At 41.5% G+C, this 18658-nt stretch overlaps 2 protein-coding genes and 1 long non-coding RNA gene across 9 annotated transcripts in view; 2 read left to right on the top strand and 1 right to left on the bottom strand.

Moving 5' to 3' along the window:
• The window catches only part of LOC126071891 (zinc finger protein 555-like), a 116311-nt gene that overhangs the window by 60655 nt on the left and 36998 nt on the right, over positions 1 to 18658 (top strand). The gene's annotated exons all lie outside the window — the stretch shown is intronic.
• Positions 3238 to 9864, bottom strand: LOC126071904 (uncharacterized). 5 transcript variants are annotated; one of them, XR_007516403.1, is made up of 4 exons: positions 9442 to 9864; positions 6676 to 6903; positions 5737 to 6470; positions 3238 to 4238 (listed from the first exon to the last, which is right to left on the bottom strand). It is a non-coding gene; the product is annotated as an uncharacterized LOC126071904 (long non-coding RNA). The 5 variants fall into 5 exon arrangements; XR_007516404.1 differs by lacking the exon at positions 3238 to 4238 and having other exon boundaries at positions 5094 to 5823; positions 6222 to 6470; XR_007516402.1 differs by lacking the exon at positions 3238 to 4238 and having other exon boundaries at positions 5094 to 6470; positions 9353 to 9864.
• On the top strand, positions 10010 to 17857 carry LOC126071894 (zinc finger protein 555-like). Its single transcript, XM_049876331.1, has 4 exons — positions 10010 to 10098; positions 13925 to 14051; positions 14508 to 14691; positions 15385 to 17857. Exons 1-4 carry the CDS (start codon positions 10096 to 10098, stop codon positions 16220 to 16222), a joined length of 1152 nt encoding a protein of 383 aa, XP_049732288.1. The 5' UTR covers positions 10010 to 10095; the 3' UTR covers positions 16223 to 17857.

Here is an 18658-nt window from a genome sequence, read left to right as displayed (position 1 = left end):
CCGAATTTTGTAGAGGCATTGAAAGGGCTTGCATATGGCAAATAATCACTTCCTTCTGAGTGTTGTCTATTCCTGAGTTTTTATTATCAAGCAAGATTAAAAATACTTCCCCTTTTTTATTATATTGTAGATGGCAATTCCATTTAGATAAAATGTCTTTTCCTAATAAGTTAACAGATGTTTCAAGGCTTAGCAGGAAGAGATGTAAATCTTCTCTAGATCCTGAAGAAATTGGCACAAGAATGAAATAGTGTTTGTTCCTTATTTGTAATTCCCACTATAACTGAAGTCTTTTTACTCCAGGGCATGGGCTTTTTCAGGTATGTGGGATTTATTGCAGATAAGGTAACCCCTGATTCAACTAAAATTTACAAAGTTCCCCATTAATGTACGTAGTCATTTTTCCTTGATAGCTTAGAGATACCGTAGGAAAAGTTCTTGTTTTGTTCCTGGAGCCCCTTCATTCTGAATCAGAGGAAGAGGAGTGGCTGAGGTGGAAACCCTCTGTTTATTCTTTAACTTAAAGCATTCACTTTTCCAATTACCAGATTATTTATTACAGTAGTTGTAGAGACCAGTTTTAGGTCCACTGGAGGGTTTTAAATCTTTTTTCTGAATAGGCCCATGTAACTGTTGTAACTGAAGGATCATCAACTTATTTGTTAGTTTGAGCACCCTACTTTGTTTCTAATATTTGGGCAAGCTAATGAGCTAAAATAGTTAATTCCTCAATGGAAGTTAATTTCCAGTCTAAACAATACCTCTTAACTAATGCTGAAATTTTAGGCTTGAGACCAGAAATAAATACTGCATTAAAAGCCTCTTTCATTTCCTTATCTGATGATTCAACCCACAATATTCCAAAAACTTTTGGAATAATGAGAATTGGTAATCATAAACATTTTCATTTTTGTGTTGTATGCAAGAGTGAACTTTTGTCCAGTAGATTTTTGGGAGAAAGGCCTCAAGGATTGCATCATGCAACTCTTTGGCTTTGTGTTTAGCTGCTTTGAGGACATTGGCTGTTTTGCCTGTATCTAAAGCTAAATCATTTGGGGGATCTTTCCATTCAGCACATTCTAACTATAATTTTGCTTTACCAGGGTCAACTAACGTATGAATTGATACAGACCAGCTAATCCAATCTGGTAAGCATTAATAAGGACCTTGAATTCTTTAGCAAATTTATGAGGCTTCTCACATAAATTTGGGAAATCTTTGCTGATACTATGTAGTTCCATACAGGTCCAGGGAAAAAAATAACAGGACTCTTCGGACTTTCTCTAGTGCCTACTCCACATTCTGCAGGGTAAATTTAAAAGGCATTTCAGTAACAGGCTCTGTACTTTCTGACTTTGGTCTAACTAGCTTTGGGCTTTTTGGTGCTGCATTCTCTGGTTTAGAAGTTTCATAAATAGGATCTCCTTTAGTAGATTTTCTTGAAAAGAAAGCAAGTGCAGGCAGAGAATTTTCAGAAGGATTAAGAGGGAGAAGAGGATATAGAGAAGAGGCTGCCAGTAGTGGTGGGGGAAGGGTAGCAGAGGAAGCTGCAGTGAAGGGTGTAAATACAGCAGAGCTCTGGCTTTTAAATTCTTTATTATTAGTTAATTCAGAAACTGAATTCTGCAATTCTTTATTATGTTCAGTCAGTTTAGAAGCTTCAAATCACCAATCATAAAAAATGTCCCATTGGATAGACCATTCATGCAAACTGCCTTTCATCAAATCATGCCAAACAGGCAAAAATAAGAGGAAGAACCAAAATGCTTGTTCATATAATGAGCAGGAGTTTTCAGAGGAAACTCAGCCTTGCTCTTAGACTTAGCATTTCTCGAATTTCCAGAGGCGGTACAGGTTAGCTTCGGAACTTTTCAAACAAAAGCTGAGGTCTCAGCTTCTCAGAACCAACTAATTTCTTTAGCAACAGACTGCCAAAGAGCTGAAAAATGTAGCTTTTTGTGGTACTGAGGTCCTTAAGCAATGACCATATGGTACGCAAAACAAAGAAACTTGTGCTCCATTCAAAAGACAGAAGACAGAAAGACAAATCCTTCAACAAAAGTCGGGGAACCTCTACACAAAGTAAGTAGGGGCTTGGACCCAAGAGGTGTTTATCTGCCACAACTCCCAGGATCCCTCAAAAACCAGACAGGCCCGAGAGGTCTTGCTGGTTCCAGAAGCTCTGATTTTCTCGCTGCCCCAGATGCTGCATAGGTAAAATCCTTCAGGTGCCTTCACGGTCAACAATACACGTCCAAGTAGAGTTACTGGACCAACATTCCAATTGAATTTTTTTTTTTTTAATTTTTATTGTGCTTTAAGTGAAAGTTTACAAATCAGGTCAATCTCTCACACAGAAACTTATATATCCCAATTGCTCTCCCCCTAATGAGACAGCACACTCCCTCCCTCCACTCTCTTTTCGTGTACATTTCACCAGCTTCTAACCCCATCTACCCTCTCATCTCCCCTCCAGGCAGGAGATGCCAACATAGTCTCAAGTGTCCACCTGATCCAAGAAGCTCACTCCTCACCAGCATCCCCCTCCAGCCCATTGCCCAGTCCAATCCATGTCTGAAGAGTTGGCTTTGGGAATGGTTCCTGTCCTGGGCCAACAGAAGGTCTGGGGACCATGACCACCGGGGTCCTTCTAGTCTCAGCCAGGCCATTAAGTCTGGTCTTATGAGAATTTTGGGTCTGCATCCCACTGCTCTCCTGTTCTCTCAGGGGTTCTCTGTTGTGTTCCCTGTTAGGGCAGTCATCGGTTGTAGCCAGGCACCATCTCATTCTTCTGGTCTCAGGATATGTAGTCTCTGGTTCATGTGGCCCTTTCTGTCTCTTGGGCTCGTAATTACCTTGTGTCCTTGGTGTTCTTCATTCTCCTTTGCTCCAGGTGGGTTGAGACCAATTGATGCATCTTAGATGGCTGCTTCCTAGCGTTTAAGACTCCAGACGCCACACCTCAAAGTGGGATGCAGAACGTTTTCTTAATAGATTTTATTATGCCAATTGACTTAGATGTCCCCTGAAACCATGGTCCCCAGATGCCTGCCCCTGCTACGCTGGCCTTCAAAGCATTCAGTTTATTCAGGAAACTTCTTTGCTTTTGGTTTAGTCCAATTGTGCTGACCTCCCCTGTATTGTGTTGTCTTTCCCTTCAACTAAAGTAGTTCTTATCTACTATCTAATTAGTGAATGCCCCTCTCCCACCCCCCTCCCCCTCCTTGTAACCACAAAAGAATGTTTTCTTCTCAGTTTAAACTATTTCTCAAGTTCTTATAATAGTGGTCTTATGCAATATTTGTCCTTTTGCAACTGGCTGATTTCACTCAGCATAATGCCTTCCAGGTTCCTCCATGTTATGAAATGTTTCACAGATTCCTCACTGTTCTTTACCGATGCGTAGTATTCCATCGTGTGAATATACCATAATTTATTTATCTATTCATCTATTCATCTTTTTGCTATTGTAAACAGTGCTGCAATGAACATGGGTGCACATTATCTGTTCATGTAAAGGCTCTTACTTCTCTAGGATATATTCCAAGGAGTGGGACTGCTGGATCTTATGGTAGTTCTGGAAACCCTGGTGGCGCAGTGGTTAAGTGCTATGGCTGCTAACCAAAGGGTCAGGAGTTCGAATCTGGCAGGTGTTCCATGGAAACTATGGGGCAGTTCCACTCTGTCCTATAGGGTCGCTATGAGTCAGAATCGACTCAACAGCACTGGGTTTGGTTTTTGGTATGGTAGTTCTATTTCTAGCTTTTTAAAAAAAAAAAAATAAGGAAGTGTTAAATCGATTTTCTAAGCGGTTGTACCATTTTACATTCCTGCCAGCAGTGTATAAGTGTTCCAATCTCGCCACAGCCTGTCCAATATTTATTATTTTGTGTTTTTGGATTAGTGCCAGCGTTGTTGGAGTGAGATAGAAGCTCATTGTAGTTTTGATTTGCATATCTCTAATGGCTAATAATCGTGAGCATTTCCTCATGTATCTGTTAGCTACGTGAATGTCTTCTTTAGTGAAGTGTCTGTTCATATCTTTTGCCCATTTTTAATTGGGTTATTTGTCTTTTTGTCGTTGAGTTTTTACAGTTTCGTGTAGATAGATCAGGCGCTGATTGGAAATGTCATAGCTAAAAACTTTTTCCCAGTCTGTAGGTAATCTTTTTACTCTTTTGGTGAAGTCTTTGGATGAGCATAGGTGTTTCCCATCGAATTTTATTGAAGGAATAATTCTAAGGGAGAAATACGAGGTATTCAAGTCAATTGCCAAAGTATGTTCTGCTTTGCAGGCAGAAGAAAGAGGTATTTCAGCAGGCAGTGTAACTAGAGTACATCAAACAGATTCAGAGGAAAACCAAGGAATTTACAAATGGCAATTAGCTACAACTTTCTTAACATCAATTTCTAGCCTAATTCAAATCTCTCATTCTTAATACAATTTAACTAAGGCAAGATTTCTAAAATGAAATGTTTTAAACATTTTGACATATGAAGGTATAGTGATGAATTGCAGCCTGGGTCCACTTAATTGTAGTCTTTGGATACAAAACCAACCATTAGTTAGGAAAGAATAAGATTAGATCAGTTTTAAGTCTATGTCTTTTCAAGTATACATTTGCCTTATTCAGCTAAGGGAAAAGGAGGTAAACCCCAGGTGCTTGTTTGGGAAATTCCTTGGAGGTAGTTAAAAGAACAAGTTTATTTATGCTCTAACTTATTTAACATCTTAATGAGAGCCTTCTCTGTGGAAACATCGTTAACATATTAGGCACTGAGCGGTTTTTTCCCCCCAGATAGTAAAACCTTAACAGAAGCCAAATGTTTATCAGGAGAGCAGAAGAGAAATTTTCAGTTAACCTCAGAACAGTGTGCCTAATTTTAGTTCTGCAACCTCCCTTGAGATGTACCAACACCTCAAAATTTAAATTCCATACACACACTCCTTATTCCAATTAGAAGCATAATATCATTTGCATATCTTTTTGTTAAACCCTTTACCCCTCCTTATTATACTATAAGCATATCTAAAACCTTTTATTCACTAACACAAAGAGAAAAACTAATTCAGTGCCTGAGACACAGTCGACAAGAAACAACTCTAAGTTAAAGGAAGGAATAAAGGAATAAATATGAACATGCTCACAATATTCAATTAATATGATAAGTATAAAGGATTACCCAATTTGTACGTTACGGAATAAAGAACGGTCTGTTTGGAAATGGATGGAACAGTTTGAAATGGTATCATGAGAACAGAAGACTTCACCTACCAGCATTGTGCAACAGGAACTTCTCTAGTGATGAAAAGGAAAATGTCAGATTTCCGCACTGCTTATGTTGGATTTACTAACTACACATTACTGTTGAGCAGTTGAGATGTTACTAAAGCAGTTTAGGAACTGAATTCTTAATTTTATTTCATTGTAATTAATTTAAACATAATAACATAACTAACTTCATGTGTCTTATTATATTATGTTATTACGGGCCATCGAGTTGGTTCTGACTCATAACGACCCTATGTACAACAGAATGAAACACTGCCTGGTCCTGCACCATCCTCACAATGGTTGCTATGTTTGAGCCTATTGTTGCAGCCACTGTGTCAATCCATCTCATTGAGGGTCTTCCTCTTTTTCGATGATCCTCTACCTTACCAAGCATGATGTCCTTCTCTAGGGACTGGTCCTTTCTAATAACGTATCCAAAATATGCAGGAGGAAGTCTTACCATCCTTGCTTTTAAGGAGCATTCTGGCTGTACTTCTTCCAAGACAGACTTGTTCATCCTTTGGCAGTCCGTGGTATATTCAACATTCTTCGACATCAAGAACATCATACATAAAAAAAAAGCAAAAGGTCATTAAAAAGATGGGAAAGAAAGAAAAGACCAAAACTGATGTCAGAAGAGACTCTGAAACTTGCTCTTGAACGTTGAGTAGCCAAAGCAAATTGAAGAAATGATGAAATAAAAGAGCTGAACAGAAGATTTCAAAAGACAGCTTGAGAAAACATAGTAAAGTATTATAATGACAGGTACAGAGACCTGGAGTTAGAAAACCAAAAGGGAAGAATACACTCAGTTATTTCTCAAGCTGAAAGAACTAAAGAAAAAATTCAAGCTTTGAGTTGCAATTTTGAAGTATTCTATGGGCAAAATATTGAATGATTCAAGGAGCATCAAAAGAAGATGGAAGGGATGCAGAGACACTGTACCAAAAAGAATTGGTCGATGTTCAACCATTTCAGGAGGCAGCATACGATCAAGAATCAATGGTATTGAAGGAAGCAGTCCAAGCTACACTGAAGGCATTGGTGAAAACAAGGCTCCAGGAATTGACGGAATACCAACTGAGATGTTTCAACAAATGGATGCAGCGCTGGAGGTGCTGACTTGTCTTTGCCAAGAAATTTGGAAGACAGCTATTTGGCCAACTGACTGGAAGAGATCCATATTTGTGCCCACTGCAAAGAAAGGTGATCCAACAGAATGTGAAATTTATCAAATAATGATTCTTGGGGTAGAAAGACCAATTTTGTCATTTTTATTACTGTTTAGTTGTGCATTTATTCTTTGTTTTAATGTTAAGTCATAGCTTCATTGCAGAAATATATAAAACTGAAATTTGGTTACATAATGATAAACAATATATTTAGAAAATCCACTTACCCAATATATTGCAGAATTTAGTGACTTAGGGGTCCATTTAGTGACTTGGTTTGGTAACACCTGATTTTTCTTCCAGATATTCATAAATCCACTGTATGCCCGATGGTAATCAGTGGTGGGAGCAAGACCTTGTGATCTGCTTCCATGATGACAGCCAAAAAAACCCAATAAGGCAGTTCTACTCTTGTCACATGGAGTCTCTATGAGTTGAAACGGACTTGACGGCACCTAACAACAATCAGTAGTGACAAATCTACATCAGATTTTTATAAGTTTCTATCCTCTTTTTGTGTTCAGTGAAAATGTTATATTAAGCAGACATTTATTTTCATGAGTCCCTTGGATCCGCTTGAACTCTGGCTTGCATGTGATTCCCCATTTTGGAGGCTGCTGGATTGGACCCTTCATTGGTATGGGTCATCCTGCTCTGTTGTCCAATTACTGTTTAATAATGGGATTCTTATACCAATTTGTCCCAGTAAAGCCATGTCACATCCATGACACGCGTATTAAGTGCAAGAATATGAGTAGATAACATTGTGTATGGGGATTTTAAAATTTGAGGTACCTGAGAAGATCTGAGGTGGCCAACTTGAGGACTGAGTGAGACTCCTCTGTGGCTAGTTCCGTTTCCATCCTAGCAACAGCCATTTTCTGTGCATACATAATCATGAGACTAAGCAGTGTCTGGCAACGATGATGTGACTACACTGCACCTCCCCTGAGAGAGGACTGTCTGGTAATGATGACATAAGTACCCTGCCATCCCCCCACCACACATACCCTTCTGATTACCACATTATAACCAATCTAAGAAAGACACATATATCCTTTTAAGCCAATCACCTTATGAAGGACTGCTACAGGAAGTCCTGTCCTAGGATTTCCCCCCACAGGAAGACCTGCCTTATGAGTTCCCACCACAGGAAGTCCCACCTTAAAGTGATCTACTACCAAGTGAGTAATGTCCTCCAATGATCTAAGCCTGTAATTAAAAACCAAACCCAGTGCCGTCAAGCCGATTATGACTCATAGTGACCCCGTAGAACAGAGTAGAACTGCCCAACAGAGTTTCCAAGGAGCACCTGGTAGATTCAAATTGTTGACCTTCAGGTTAGCAGCCGTAGCTTTTAACCGCTACACCACCAGGGCTTCCGTGCAATCAAGTAATGTCTTTCAATGATCTAAGTCTGCAAATACCAAATACTGTACTTCATGTTCTTTGTTTCCCCCTCATAAAATGTCACTGCTGAGTCACCACACTGGATTATTGGGTTCCATCACATGGAATTCAGTCTATCTCTAGTTCTTTTCTAGTTCAAGCTATCTTTTTACTTTCAATAAATCTCTCAATTTTACATTAATCAGAGTTATGGATGGTTATTCTACAACAACACAATTACAAACATATATCCAGAAGTCAAATTCCCTAGGAATAAAGTTAAAGTCAGGTTCCGGAAAGCTCACTGTTATGTTAAAAAATAATCAAAGCACAAAGAAAATAAAGTATATAGGATTGATTTAAGCAGTTAATCTATACGCATACTGGGAGACCATTTTGTTTCTACAAAAACAAAAGTCTCACTGCAAAAAAAGATAGTAACAATGAAGTTTTCAAGAAAGAAGAAACAGAGTAGAAGATTAATCATTCACTTTATTTTATGTGATTGACTGACCCATGCACCCTTTCCGAGATCTAGGTGGCCTCTGGCCTGGCAGAGTGGGAGTGGTGGGATGAGGTGGTGGGGAAGTGGGAGGGAGGGAACTTATTCACTTGCATACATTCTCAGATGTACCCCTTAGCTTTTAAAATAACAAAAGCACCTCGAAACCAAAAGAAACAAAACCCATTGCCATGGAGTCAATTCTAACTCATAGCAACCCTACAGGACAGACTAGAACTGCTCCATAGAGTTTCCAAGGAGCGCCTCGTGGATCTGAACTGCCGACCTTTTGGTGTGCACCTGTAGCACTTAACCACTACACCACCAGGGTTTCCAAAGCACCTCAGCTGCTCAGGAAATTCCAAAGGTTTAGAATTTGCCTTCTCAGGAGACAAGGGCAAAGACTAACTTACCCTTTGGTGAAGTTAAACTTATACAAAGTAGAATTTTGAACAAATTTATGGTTAACATAAGTCTGCCCAGAAAAGTGTGAGCCTGAGTAGCAAAGTGGCTAAGAGCTCAACTGCTAACAAAAGGTTGGCAGTGAAAATCCACGAACTGTTCCTTGAAACACCTATGAGGCATTTCTACTCTGTCCTATAAACTCTGTCCTACAGAATCACTATAAGTTGGATGGACTCAGTGTCAATGGTTTTCCCAGAGAGCGGGTTTGTGAAGGCTTGATGCCTGTGTCAGTCTGGGCCTCAGCTTTCCTATTACCAACAGCTAAGTTGAACTTACTGCCGTGTAGTTTCTGTTTATCCTCATCTGAGGATTCAATATTTATTTACAAATTTTAAAGAGTTTACCCTGGAGCCAGATCCTTCATCATCCATGAGAGGGTGAAGGGGGCTTTACTGGAGAACTGGATAGTAATTAGGCCACATGTTTTGAACTTCTGACTAACGCCTGCTTGGTCTTGAATCCTCTATTTACCATCGGCCATGAATAACCGCAAGCACTTCCTCTAGCGGAGTACAAGAAACAAGCGGCATCGTATGACAGAAACTCACACTTAGAAATCTAAGATGGAGTCCTTTAGGACAAGAAAGGGTTGTGCTCAGGCCCTAGCTAGAAATCCCAGTCGTGCCAAGTGCTTCACCTTTGGAACGCTCTTCGTCAGTACGCGTGTTTTGGAGGGTGCAGATGGTCTTTGGTCAAGACCCCTTGGGGCATATGGTTTTACAGCTCCGTTTTGACCACTGAAGAAAAAGCTGCTTTTTCTCAAAAAACATAGCTGTTAGACTAGAAAGCCAGATTAAGATGAGATAGCATGGTCAGAATATTATACCGCCGTCTCACCGCACTGAAAGTTTTTCTTTCTGAGACACTGGAGTTCCGTGGGCACACCTGTCCCTGCAGCCCACCTGTGTCCCTGCAGCCAGGCACGAGAGCAGGAGACCACCAAGCTGCGGGGGTGACGCCGGTGCCCCCCGGGCCGGAGCCCGTGTGACCATGGCTGACGTCCGGGAACCCGCGCACTGCGCAAAACTGGTCACGTCGGCCGGGCGACCACCCACGCGTCACGACGCTCCCCCAACGTGGAGGGGGCGGAGCCTGCTTGTCCAATCAGGAGCGCCTGGGCGGAATCTAGAAAACCATCCAATCAGGGGCCCCAAGGAGGGACGGCGTTCGGCGCCCCCGCTCTGACGTCATTGCTCCGCGCGGTCGCCGCGCGAGCGTTTCGTACGTGCGTCCCGGGTCCCTGGTGTTCCGGGCTCGCGGAGGGGACGGCGGAGGCCTCTAGAACCCGGAGATGGTGAGCGAGGGCTTCGTCTCCCGAGACGGATTCGAGGGGAGGGGCGGGTTCCAGCCGGCTGGAGCTAGTCTGAGCCAGGCCTCAGTCCCCCCGCCTACACTGCCGGGTCTCCGGCCCCGAGTCCGCGGCCGGGCGGCTCGAGCGTCCGCATTTCCGCACGCAGCGCAGCGCCGCACCGGCAGCCGGGACTCCGGGTGTCGTGTCCGTCCCCGCTCGCGGCGAGTTCCCCCCGGGGCCCGGCGTAACGCAGACACCTGGGGGCTGGGTCCGGCTCGATCTGGGGCTGCTAGTGGGAGGTGCTCTCAGGACCCCAGCCCCCAGCCGCCCGCCCCCCGCCGCAGTGCCAGACGGGGGTGAGCCCGGCTGGATGGGCTGTGGATGCCCCCGGGGGATCTGGTTTCCCCCGAGGTTTCCTGGTGTGGGACTCTACCACGCTGTGCCCCCTTCCTACCTCTTTCTACTGCTGGCGTTAAATCTGCGTCGCGGATTTCTCCCTGCTTTCCCAAAGGCCAGCTCCCCGCCTCCAAGTCACAACATTGTTATCAACTATTTGTGAACAAGCTGTAAGACTTTAATTGTTGATTATTTTTACTAGGAATAATGTTGTTGTTAGGTGCCGTCTAGTAGGTTCCGACTCTTAGTGACCCCATGTACGCTAGAAGAAACACTGCCCAGTCCTGCACCATCTTCACAGTTGTCAGGCTTGAGCCCATTGTTGCAGCCACTGTGTCGGTCCGTCTTGTTGAGGGTCTTCTTTTTCGCTAACTCTCTACTTTACCAAGCATGATGTCCTTCTCCAGGGACTGGTCCCTCCTGATAACATGTCCAAACTATTGAGACATAGTCTTGTCATCCTTGCACCTAAGGAACATTCCGGATGTACCTCCAAGTTGTGTGTTCTTTTGACAGTCCATGGTACAGTCAATACTTTTGCCAACACTACAATTCAGAGGCATCATTTCTCCTTCGGTCTTATTCATCGTCCAGCTTTTGCAAGCATATGGAGTGATTGAAAACACCATGGCTTAGGGCAGGTGTCCCTTTAGTCTTCAAGGTGATATCTTTGCTTTTTAACATTTTAAAGAGTTTTTTTGCAGCAGATTTGCCCGGTGCAATGTGTCATTTCATTTTTTGACTGCTGCTTCCAGGGATTTTGACAATGGATCCAAGTAAAATGAAGTTCTTGACAACTTAAATCTTTTCTCCACTTGTCATGATGTTGCTTATTGGTCCAGTTGTGAGGATTTTTGTTTTCTTTATGTTGGGGTGTAGTCCATACTGAAGGTTGTGGTCTTTGATCTCCATCAGTAAGTACTTCAAGTCCTCTTTATTTTCAGCAAGCAAGGTTGTGTCATATGCGTATCGCAGGTTGTTAATGAATCTTTCTCCAATCCTGATGCCCCGTTTTTCTTCATGTAGTGCAGCTTCTCAGATTATTTGCTCAGCATACAGATTGCATAGGTGTGGTGCACCCTGATGCACACCTTTCCTGACTTTAAACAACATCTGTATCCCCTTGTTCAGTTCAAACGACTGTGTCTTGACCAATGTACAGGTTCCTCATGAGCACAATTAAGTGTTCTGGAATTCCCATTCTTTGCAATGTTATCCATAATTTCATATGATCCACATAGTCAAATGCCTTTGCCTAGTCATTAAAACATAGGTAAACATCTTCTTTGTATTCTCTGCTTTCATCCAGGATCCATCTGACATCAGCAGTGATATCCCTGGTTTCATGTCCTCTTCTGAACCCTGTCTGAATTTCTGGCAGTTCCCTGTTGATGTACTGCTGTGGCCGCTTTTGAATGATCTTTGGCAAAATATTACTTGTGTGTGATATTAATGATATTGTTTGATAATGTCTGCATTTGATTAGATCACCTTTCTTTGGAATGGGCATAAATACAGATCTCCTCCAGTCGGTTGGCCAGGTAGCTGTTTTCCAGATTTCTTGGAGTCGGTGAGTGAGCATTTCCAGCACTACATCTGTTTGTTGAAACGTCTCTGTTGGTGTTTGGTCAATTCCTGGAGCCTGGTTTTTCCCCAGTGCCTTCATCGCAGCTTGGACTTCTTCATTACCATGGATTCCTGTTCATCTGTCACCTCCTGAAATGGATGAACGTCAACCAATTCTTTTTACTGTACTGTGTATTGCTTCTATCTGTTTTTGATGCTTCCTGCATTTTTTTGTTTTTGCATTGTTTAATATTTTCCCTGTAGAATCTTTCAGTGTTGCAACTTGAGGCTTGAATTTTTTCTTCAGTTCTTTCAGCTGGAGAAATGCCGAGTGTGTTCTTCCCTTTTGGTTTTCTAACTTCAGGTCTTTGCACATGTCATTATAATACTTTGTCTTCCTGAGGTGCTCTTTGAAATCTTCTGTTCACCTCTTTTACTTCATGATTTCTTCCATTTGCTTTGGCTACTCAGTGTTAAAGAGCAAGTTTCAGTCTCTTTTGATATCCATTTTGGTTTTCTCTTTCTTTCCTGTGTTTTTAATGACTTTTTGCTTTCTTCGTGTATGATGTCCTTGATAATGTTCCACAACTCTTCTGGTCTTAAGGTCATTAGTGTTAAGCGCCTCAGATCTGTTCTTGAGGTGGTCTCTAAATTCAGGTGGGATATACTCAAGGTCCTACTTTGGCTCTCTTGGAGTTGTTCTATTTTTCTTCAGCTTCAGCTTGAACTTGCATATGAGCAATTGATGGTCTGTTCCGCAGTTGGACCCTGGCCTAGTTCTGACTGATGATATTGAGCTTTTCCATTGTCTCTTCCCACAGATGTAGTCGATTTGATTCCTGTGTATTCCATCTGTTGAGGTCCACTTGTATAGTCGCTGTTCATGTTGTTGAAAAAAGGTATTTGCAGTGAAGAAGTTGTTGGTCTTGCAAAATTTTGTCATGTGATCTCTGGCATCGTTTCTATCACCAAGGTCATATTTTCCAACTACTGATCCTTCTTTGTTTCCAACTTTTGGACTGCAGTCACCAGTAATTATCAATATATCCTGATGGCACATTCAATTGATTTCAGACTGCAGAAGTTGGTAAAAATCTTCAACTTCATCTTTGACATTAGTGGCTGGTATGTAAATTTGAACAATAGTGGTATTAACTGGTCTTCCTTGTGGGTGTATGGGTCATATCCTATCACTGACAATGTTGTTCATCAGGATAGATCTTGAAATGTTCTTTGTGATGATGGATACGACGCCATTCCCCTTCAAATGGTCATTTTCAGCATAGTAGTAGATCATATGATTGTCTGATTCAGAATGGCCAATACCAGCCCATTTCAGCTCACTAATGCCTAGGATATTGATGTTTATGTGTTCCATTTCAGTTTTGATGATTTTCAATTTCCTTAGATTCGTACTTTGTACGTGCCATGTTCCAATTATTAATGGATGTTTGCAGCGGTTTTTCTTATTTTGAGTTGTGCCACATCAGTAAATGAAGGTCCTGAAAGCATGACTCCATCCAAGTCGTTAAGGTCGACTCTACTTTGAGGAGGCAGCTCTTCCCTAGATGTAATTTGAGTGCCTTCTAAACTGAAGGGCTCATCTTCCAGCACTATATCAAACAGTGTTCTGCTGCTGTTCATTAGGTTTTCACTGGCTAATTCCTTCCAGAAGTAGACTGCCAGGTCCTTCTTCATAGTCTGTCTTAGTCTGGAAGCTCAGCTGAAACCTGTTAGCTCTTGGTGACCCTGCTGGTATTTGAATACCAGTGGCATAGCTTCCAGCATCACAGCAATGTATAATCCCCCAGAGTACGACAAACTGACAGATGCGTGGGGGTCTGCATACATAAGCCGTATGTTTTAGGCGTCTGTCATCTTTGAGGACGTGGCTGTGAACTTCACTCAGGAGGAATGGGCTTTGCTGGATCCTGGTCAAAGGAGGCTCTACAGAGATGTGATGCTGGAAACCTTCAGGAACCTGGCATCATTAGGTAAGGATGACATTACTTCTTCACTTAGTTCTTTAGAGAACAAGCAGTTTTTGCTCATTGGGCCTGCTCCAAAATGTGGAATATGGAAGAAGGAATACATTGATCAGTAAGATAGGGTCACCACCATTATAGAGGTAGAATCTCGTTGTTTCTCTGTTACAGTGAGCATCCTGTATTAAACTGAGTTTTTCTTCTTATCTTGGTTAAAAGACTTGAATCTCCCTTACTGTCATCAGATGGATATAGGTTTCACAGATCATTTTGGGGCCTGAAGAAGTTTGGTTTTGGAAACTTGGTGAGAATTTTTCAGTGTCTACGAAGTTGCTTTCCATTTGGATCCTGTTGTTTCTGTTATTGATGAAGTTTTTGAATACCTCAACTCGTGAGCCCATTTGGGTTTTTTTTTTGCTAACAGGAGCCTTCTTCCTTGTAAGATTTGTTCACTTTTTCTTTCAGGTGATGAGACTGCATTCAAGGCCATTGAGTCCATTTCTCAACAGAACACTCACAAGAAAAAAAAATCCAAAAAAGATAAAATACTAAAATTTACAAGAAACTATTCTTGGGCCTCCATTTTAGGAAAAATTTGGGAATGTCTTAACATTGAAGATCAAGATAAAAACCAGGAGATTCTTCTGAGGTGAGTAGCACACACAAGAGAACACAACATACCAGAAGAGAATCTTAGTATTTCATGAAATTAAAAAAACATACACATGAGCAAAAAACCCAGATATGCCTAGCTCCATCTTTGTTTTATCCCAAGAAATATTCACAGCCAATTTTTCATTAAATGTGACTTAGACATTGAGTATTTGAAACATAATTCCATTGGAAACTGATGAAAAAAGTGCATATCTAAGAAACGCTGTTTTAATAATGGCTTTTTCAAAACGTCCAATTTATTCCACTGTGAAATAATTCACATGAGGTAGAAAATTGTTGTTAGCTGCCGTCGAGTCAGTTCTAACTCATAGCGACCCTGTGCGCAACAGAACGAAACACTGCCTGACCCTGTGCCATCCTCACAATCGTTGTTGTGCTCGAGCCCGTTGCTGCAGCTGCTGTGTCAGTCCATCTCATTGAGGGTCCTCCTCTTTTTTGCTGATTTCCTTCTCCGGGGACTGGTCCCTCCTGATAACATGTCCAAAATATGTGAGACGAAGTCTCACCATCCTTGCTTCTGAGGACCTTTCTGGCTGTGCTTGTTCCAAGACAGATTGGAAAATAAGTATTCATTATGAAAATGGTTAAAATGGAATCTTAGTTATTATTAGCAAATATTAACATATCATTAATATGTTATTAATAACATGCTTCTGCGTTTTAACAGAGATTATATTGTTGAGAGACTCTGTGACAATAATGAAGGTAATCAGTCGGGAGAAACCTTCAGCCAGATTCTAAATCTTAATCGGTACAAGAAAACAACTACTAGAGCCAATCCATTTGAGTGTGCTGAGTGTGGAAGAGTTTTTTTGTCTCGTTCGTCATTGAAGAGACACAACGCAGGTCACACTGGACATAAACCACATCAGTGTTCAGAATGTGGGAAGAGCTATTGCTTCCCGTCAGAACTAAGAAGGCATGTGAGAATTCACAATGGAGAAAGACCTTATGCCTGTGAATTATGCTGGAAAACCTTCCTTCATTATCGCTCCTACCTAAACCATGAAAAGTTTCACAGGAAAGAGAAATGTTACGAATGTAAACAATGTGGATGTACCTTCAGTTTTCTCAAATTCTTTGAAAGGCACGAAAGAACTCACAACAAAAAGATACTGAATCAATGCAAGGAGTGTGGGAAAGTCTTCCTGTGGCCCTCATCTCTAAGGAGACATATGACAACACACAGTCAAGAGAAACCCTACGAATGTAAGCACTGTCAGAAAGCCTTCAAATGGCCCATATCTTTACAAACACATGTAAGAACACACACTGAAGAAACAGCTTACCAGTGCGAGGAATGTGGGAAAGCCTTCAAGAACCCCTTATCTGTGCCGGTCCACATGAGAATACACACTGGAGAGAAACCATACGGATGTGAGAAATGTGGCAAGGCTTTTGCATTTTCTTCGGCTTTAACATACCACATGAGGACACATGCTAGAGAGGAGTATTACAAACGTAGGGTAGGAAAGGCTCCTGAAAAGTCGTTTATTATGCTCTAGAAAATTCATGCCAGGAGAAAAAGCGGACAAAAATGATCAATGTTTTATTGCCTTTATCAGTACCTCCTCCTTAAAGTGAACTGATAGGTCGTGTAGTTCTATGTACTGCTTTGCAGAAATAAACATTAAGGGAGAAAGAATTGTGCGTTTTTTTTAAACTACAGTACATAAGCTTTTACCCCCCCCCCCCAAAAAAAACCCATTGCCTTCCATTCTGTTGTGGTTCATGGGTACTGTATAGGGCAGAGTAAAACTGCCCCATAGGTTTTTCAAGCCTGTAAGTCTTTACAGAAGCAGAATGCCACATCTTTCTTCTGCAGAGCAGCTGGAGAGTTCTAACTGCCAGTTTTTCGGTTAGCAGGTAAGTGCCTTAACCACTGCACAACCCGGGGTCCTCAAGTTTTTTTTTTAATAATTTTTATTGTGCTTTAAGTGAAAGTTTACAAATCAAGTCAGTCTCTCACACAAAAACTTATATACACCTTGCTACACACTCCCAGTTGTTCTCCCCCTAATGAGACAGCCCGCTCCCTCCCTCCACTCTCTCTTTTCATGTCCATTTTGCCAACTTCTAAGCCCCTCTACCCTCTCATCTCCCCTCCAGTCAGGAGATGCCAACATAGTCTCAAGTGTCCACCTGATCCGAGAAGCTCATTCCTCACCAGCATCCTTCTCCAACACATTGTCCACTCCAATCCCTGTCTGAAGAGTTGGCTTTGGGAATGGTTCCTGTCCTGGGCCAACAGAAGGTCTGGGGATCATGACCTCTGGGGTCCTTCTAGTCTCAGACAATTAAGTCTGGTCTTTTTATGAGAATTCAGGGTCTGCATCCCACTGCTCTCCTGCTTCCTCAGGGGTTCTCTGTTGTGTTCCCTGTCAGGGCAGTCATTGGCTGTAGCTGGGCACCATTGAGTTCTTTTGGTCTCAGGATAATGTAGTCTCCGGTACATGTGGCCCTTTCTGTCTCTAGGGCTCATAATTACCTTGTGTCCTTGGTGTTCTTCATTCTCCTTTGTTCCAGGTGGGCTGAGACTCATTGATGCATCTTAGATGGCTGTTTGCTAGCGTTTAAGACCCCAGACGCCACCCTTCAAAGTGGGATGTAGAATGCTTTCTTAATAGATTTTATTATGCCAGCTGACTTAGATGTCCCCTGAAACCATGGTCCCAAACTGCTGCCCCTGCTACGCTGACTTTCAAAGGGCTCCGTTTATTCAGGAAACTTCTCTGCTTTTGGTTTAGTCCGGTTGTGCTGACCTCGCCTGTATTGTGTGTGGTTTTTCTCTTCACCTAAAGTAGCTCTTACCTACTAATTAGTGAATACCCCTTTCCCACCCTCCGTTCTCCCCCCCGCCACGTAACCACAATAGAATGTTTTCTTCTCAGTTTAAACTATTTCTCAAGTTCTTATGATAGTGGTTTTATACAATATTTGTCCTTTTGCAACTAATTTCACTCACCATAATGCCTTCCAGGTTCCTCTATGTTATGAAATGTTTCACAGATTCATCACTGTTCTTTATCGATGCGTAGTATTCCATTGTGTGAATATACTATAATTTATCCATTTATCTGTTGATGGGCAACTTGGTTGCTTCTATCTTTTTGCTATTGTAAACAGTGCTGCAATAAACATGGGTGTGCATATCTGTTCGTGTAAAGGCTCTTATTTTCTAGGATATATTCCAAGGAGTGGGATTGCTGGATTGTATGGTAGTGCTATTTCTAGCTTTTTAAGGAAGCACCAAATTGATTTCCAAAGTGGTGGTACCAAGGGCTCCACAGGTTTTGACAGGTAATGTTTTTTCTTATTTAGTAAGTAAAAGTTTTTCTATTTTGACTTCCATAGACTGATGTGTTAAGGTTATTTTTAATATGAATGGGTCTTAACTTTTACGGGGTTTTATAAGTAATGATTATTAGAACAATAACAATGTGGTATTTGTTTGGATTTTTTAATAGGCCTACTGTGGTAGGTATGACTTACACATTGAGTCTACTTTTCTTCCTGAATCTTTTTTTTAATTGCTGATGTCTTTATTCCACTTTGCAGTAAATACTTGGGAGATATTTTTAATTATCCAAACTTTGCAAAAGTATAGGCTGAAGTGAATTGTGTTTTGCAACCTTTGCCCATTGTCCTTGGTTCTGTTTGTAAATTAGACAATATGCTTTACTTTAAGAGAAACCTTGAAACATTAATGAAATCAGGAGTTAGAGATGGCACTCTTGAATTGTGCTATGTGAATGTGGGACATGTTGGAAATTACATTGACAAGAATCTCTTCCTTTTATGGTTCCATATTTCAATATCCCAGTATCCCAACTTGAGATTTCTAAGGCAGAAGTGAAGAACCTAGTCCTATATTTTTGGAGCCACGATACAGGGAGACAAACTGATGCATATGGAGTTTGTGGACACCAGCTTCCAGCTTT

This window comes from Elephas maximus, chromosome 3 (genome assembly GCF_024166365.1).
Source record: "Elephas maximus indicus isolate mEleMax1 chromosome 3, mEleMax1 primary haplotype, whole genome shotgun sequence".
NCBI lineage: Eukaryota > Metazoa > Chordata > Mammalia > Proboscidea > Elephantidae > Elephas > Elephas maximus.
This window is presented reverse-complemented; position numbering and strand designations above follow the sequence as displayed.

Excerpts from the sequence above, each read along its gene's own strand:
- LOC126071894 (XM_049876331.1), top strand. Across the intron at positions 14,052-14,507 it reads CAGGAACCTGGCATCATTAG|GTGATGAGACTGCATTCAAG; the intron begins GTAAGGATGACA and ends TTTTTCTTTCAG. Across the intron at positions 14,692-15,384 it reads AACCAGGAGATTCTTCTGAG|AGATTATATTGTTGAGAGAC; the intron begins GTGAGTAGCACA and ends GCGTTTTAACAG.